Here is a 5,504-nt window from a genome sequence, read left to right on the forward strand (position 1 = left end):
CAGGTTTAAGACAGAGTAAAGATTGATAGAAGTAGTGAGACAAGGAAATTTGTATGTGTTCTAAAGAACAAAGTGAATGAAAGACTGGAAAAAAGTGGTAGTGAACCTGAAGAATCCGACTGAAGGTTGGAAAGAGAGGACAAGAGTGTTCTCAGAAGGAAGCTAAGCAGAAGAATTTTAAAATAACCATAGAAATTTGGTAGCAGCAAGCTTTTGAAAGCTTGGAATGATCTTTGTTTTAAATATCACGGATATGTAGGTAACAGTAATTAGTGAAGCATCTCAACAAGAAGATCACAGCTTGAAGAGCAGTGATGGAGGAAGTCGGTAAGGGTTTTTTAGAGAAAGTGGCCAGAACCTAGTATTTCATTTGTGTTTGAAATACAAGAGGACATTTTTGTTCTCAAAAGTGCATATGAGTTAAAGTATAAAGCATGGAGTGCTCATATGGTTCCAGCGGAGACAACCATAGAGATGGCAAAATTCTAAGCTCAGAGGAGAGAAGATTAGTGAGGTATCATGCAGTAGGGAGGACTTGTTCTTGCAAAGACTTGTGTAGCTCATAGTGAGTGGGTGAAGAACTCATAGAGATGGAGGAGAAGGTGACTACTGATAGTCATTGTAGAGGTTCAGAGAAAAGCTACAAATTGAAGAAAGAAGATGCCAAAGAAAATGGCATATGGAGACAGATGAATGATGAAGAATATGAGAGAAAGAAGGCTGAGATAATAGTCCATCTTGAAGTACTGATGGAACTATTACAGAGGAATGAGAAAGACCAGAGGTGTGGTTTTCTTATGAGAAGAAAGATAAGGTGGCATAAACTATAGAAGAGGAAAGAGCAAATGATGAATGCTCGACTGAAGGAAGAATCACTGAGAATAAATGAGTATTTGGAGGAAGACTTGAAGACTTGAAGGTTCAAGTGAGGCCAAAAGGTTACATGATTTTAAATCTGATAATTTGTGTATTTTTGCAGGTGAAACATGTGAAAAAGTACAATTTGCTCACATTGTCGTAAAGGAGGAAGAAGTCTAGTAGAATCTAAATTTTGTTCTGAAAGAAGATGAGATAGGTAGGTCTCATGTAAATTCTCGTACATAGTCGGCAAAAAGTTTTACTTTTCTGCATATTGAAAGGACTAAAAGCAGAGGAAGTTTGACTGATGATGATGGCCAAAATCAAGAAGAAGTCGAGAAGGATATCAAGAAACAAAGTGAAGGACTTGGGGAGATTGAAGAGAAGACCATCGAAATATTTTTGAGTCATGTAGAGGGCTTGGAACAGTAGGAGGACTTGACGATTGAATCATCAAGTGAGATCATGAGGTCTTGTGGTTGTAAAACTGACAAGTTGTGTGTGAATATAGGTATTGCAGAAGACAAACCATCCTATGGAACTATCTGGAGTGAAGCTAAAAGTTTCCATGAAAAGTATGATGATGACTGTCTTTCAAATGAAGATCAAGTTGAGTTATTACAGTAGAAAGAGTTCATAAATTCCTTGCTTAGTGAAGGAAATATCTTCAGTAGAGATGAGACAATTATGTATTATGATAAGGATTTTGTTATTGGTAAGGACAAAGAGAAATTGATTTTCTTAAATTACCAAAAGGAAGAGTAATGGACAGATAGCTAAAACTATCACAAAGATGGAGGATCATAATTTTATTCTGATCGAGAATGAAGAAGTAGTGTCACCAAGAAATTATGCTTGTGACAAAGAAGAAGATAGTGAGGATTGTAGGGAACTTTTAGGAGAAATCCCAAGTGAGATGGCAAATTTATGGCATGAGTTAAGTCTTTTCGAGAAAAGGCTAGAAAACCAAAAAGTGTTCATATTGTAAAATCAGAGTTGAATGAGAACGAAGAAGTTCACTACAGTGGACAACAGCTGGAAGACATCATTGAAGCAGATGGTGTGGAAGAGAGACTAGCTGATAGTCTCATGAATTGTTTTGACGATTTAAATTAGCATACTGATGTGCTGACAAAGGAGTTAGAGGAAAACTCATAACATCAAATTGAGATGTTTCCAGAAAAGGAAGAGGCAATGAGGCCTTATATTTTTAATTCTGATAATTTGTGTACTATTACAGGTTGGGATGAAGATATTGTTGCAAACACAAAAAAAATATTTGGCACACGAGAACAGTCAAATGAAGGAGGAAAGGGAAGATTCCATGATATTTCTTAGCCCATGGAATGAAAACATTAAATCATTGGAAAGTAAATTTGCGCACAAGGAGCAGAAATTAGATGTTGCAGAGGGAGATATCTTCAAGGATATTTAGGAAGTTTGGGTAGAAGCAATTTCTACAATAGTATCTCAAGCAATCTCAAGAGTAATAGTAGAAGCTGAAGTAGAAAAAGCTGAAGAAAGTAATCAACAGTTTAAATATGAATGGACAACATGTAGTGAGATTTAATGGTAGAGTATGTACCAGCCCAAGGATGTGATGGAGATGGAGATTGAAGAATTATGGCAGTTGATGATGAAACAATCCAGATTGAGGAAAATGACAGCAAGAGGAGTGATAAATCAGAATTTGAAATTGATTGAAGAGAGGAAGATGAACCAGAAGACAACATATATATAGCAACAACAAAGGAACAGAGCATTCACACAATTACAAACTAAATCTTGGGACCTTGGAGGTTTTTCTATGAACATATGAGAACACACGATCTGCAGATCATGAATGTTTTCAACCTTGGGAGTCTGATGTAGGAGCATTCAACTCAAAAATATCATTTTATTTTAGTAGGCATAGGGGGGTATTTTGTTTCAAGGAAGTTGGATTCCTACGCATAAAATTAATGTAATTATAATGTTTTTGAGTGATTTTATGAGAGTGGGATCTAATTACATATTGAGAGGGATATTGTAAATTTTCTTTAATCAAGGGGAACATGAGAGAATTATGATAGTTGAGAGTTCATAGGGATTGATAGATTTGGAAATTAATTGTAGATCTTAAATTAGGAATTAGTTCATGATTTATGGGATTGAGAGGATTCTTAGGGTTTAATTGAAATTATTAAGGATCTGAACCGAAATGGGTTACATAACCTTGTGTATAAATGTAAGCCTAAAAGGCATAGAGAGAGTTATTTAGTTAGTTAGTTAGAGAGTGAAAGATTAGATAGAGTATGATTGTAAGAGTATGAGCAGATAGAGAAACAGAGGCCACTGATATTGGAAATCAGGCCTCAGAGAAGAAACTGTGTAAATACTTGTTTACGAATATAGAAATTCAATTTCAAACCTGTGTAGAGTACATATGTGATTAAATTATAATTATTTATAAAAGAAGTGTTTTTGCATAAGATATGTGTGTGGAAACGAAATCGAGAAGGAAAGAGCACTGAGACAGTGTACATATAAAATTGGAGGTTAAACACTTCCAATGATGGACGATAATTAAGCTCGGGAAGGAGTCAAACGGAAGATGAAAGACATAGAAAGTATCAAATAGTAAAGCACAAAAACCGTTAGATCGGCCAAATCGACGGATAACAACGACGGAAGAGGAATGGCAAAGAGTAAACTACGTGTTAGCATTAAGGGTTAATACTAAGATTAAGCACTAAACCTTTGGTTAAGCATCTTTCTTAAAGGTTTTGATTTGAGCACGTGGGCATTTTTCCAAAGGTGAATGTGGTATCTCGTGCAACCTAAAGGCTATAAGTGGTATTTCAAAATTCTACCCGATAAAACGTGGAGGCACCACGTAGCAAAAAAGAACAACTTTTCTCGCGTGCTTCTGAAATTTTTATCGGTCGTGCTAGTTGGAGCATGAGATTGTACAATATCCATTGGATCAAGCATGATTGATCTATGGTAGAGATTTGGCCGCACAAAATTTGAACGGGTGACGCGATAGCCATTGAATAGGATGGAGAAGATCAACGGTAGAGATAGTTCAAGTTAGTTGATGAACAGACGACGCGATAGCCATTGGATCTGAAGGAAGAAATCAATGGTGCAGATTTGAAGTGCAGATTGATCATTGGTAAATGTGAAAAGACCTGTGAAATGACAGAACGGTAAAGTAATGAAGGGTTAAGTGGTTTGTGTATAATTTCTATTATACAAGAGCTATAATAGAAATAAAGCAGAATAAATATATTATGGGTTAAGTGAAGTTTAATGAAAGTCTAAATACCATGGTGTGGTTGATAAGTGCGAGTAATAAGAGTTAGCCAAAGATATTAAAGGGTTGTATAGTTTCTGCTCAAAGGTTGATTAGAGTTTAGACTTTAGATAATTAAATCAAACGTTTCCGCATAGAGTTAGTGAAGGAACATTAAACCTTGATTTAAGAGATTTTTTCCTAAGTATAAGATGGAAATTCGTGGACATGAATATGACATGCATTTGTATGCATACTGTGGATATTTGCGGCTAAGGCTGCATCAATATGTTGGGGATAATGGATTGAGGGATATTCAAATTCAAGCTAGCATATAATTTGGCTTTAGTAGTGCATATATCCTAGTACATTCCCTACTTGTCTAGACTATTTCTATGTACCTTCCACCAACTATCCTACTTGGAGGAAACTCTAGTTCTTTCAATACATGATTCCATAGTTTTATAACAATTTTGGCCCCTCGTGGCATCTATATTTCGTAGTGAAAGCCATAATATTTGAGTGTGTCAAAATTATTAGTTGCAGATTCCTTACTCTACCTTTTCACCCATACTATCTTGCAACTTTTGCACTCCCTTTTGGACATTTTGGAATTCATCATATTCTATCTAGTGGTCAACTTTTTAATTCATTTGGGGCACCCCATTAGTTAGTTTAAAGTGCTAATATTGTTGTCATCGGTCAGAGTGGGAGGAGGTGCAACAAATGAAGGATGTCGAGCAGGTGCAGGATGTAGAACATATGTAGGATATCAAGTAGGAGCAGGATGTCAAGAAGGTATAGGATGTTGTCATTGATGTACTCAGTATGTTATTTTTCATGGATGAGATGATGTAGTGATGAAACCCTAGCTCTAGGGTTTGGTTTTCTTGGATGATTAACACACCCTGTTTTTGTTGAAGTTTTTGAAGCAACAAATTAGTGATCTTGTCTTCGTGATCCTTTCCATTAGATCCCCTTCATCAGGGGCCTCCACAGTTTGAAAGAAATGCTTAGTCAAAGATGATGCACCCTTTTTATGGGCAAGTTCCACAAAACCAAAACCGATTGGTTAAAGATGATGATGTTGCATGTGATTAAATTAGGAATTTTATAAGGATTTTAGAAAAAAATGGAGGTGAAGCTTCTTCCAAGTGATCTCAAATTTAAGAAAAGGGATCAAGTGAAAATTTTAAATGTTATATGGATCACGCTCACTCAAAAACCCCAAATTAGCCTACTCCAAAGAGGCCTCCATAAAACTATATAAGCCTAGGCTTATGATTTTTAGGGTATATAACAATTTGAATTTCTTTTCTTTTTGTGGTTTTCCTCCAAATCTATCAGGAGATCAAAGAAGTTCAAGTGG

The 5,504-nt window shown here is 35.9% G+C and overlaps 1 protein-coding gene across 1 annotated transcript in view; it reads left to right on the forward strand.

Annotated features, from left to right (window-relative positions):
• Window positions 1-590: 590 nt before the first annotated feature.
• The window catches only part of LOC149204244 (thaumatin-like protein), a 9,479-nt gene continuing 4,565 nt past the window's right edge, over window positions 591-5,504 (forward strand). The window contains exon 1 of the mRNA XM_089397080.1: window positions 591-784. Within this exon, the coding sequence (XP_089253206.1) occupies window positions 591-784 (194 nt within the window). The remainder of the gene's footprint in view (window positions 785-5,504) is intronic.

This window comes from Pinus tabuliformis, chromosome 1_2 (assembly GCF_031772625.1).
Source record: "Pinus tabuliformis cultivar Carrire ecotype Pingquan chromosome 1_2, CPIR1, whole genome shotgun sequence".
NCBI lineage: Eukaryota > Viridiplantae > Streptophyta > Pinopsida > Pinales > Pinaceae > Pinus > Pinus tabuliformis.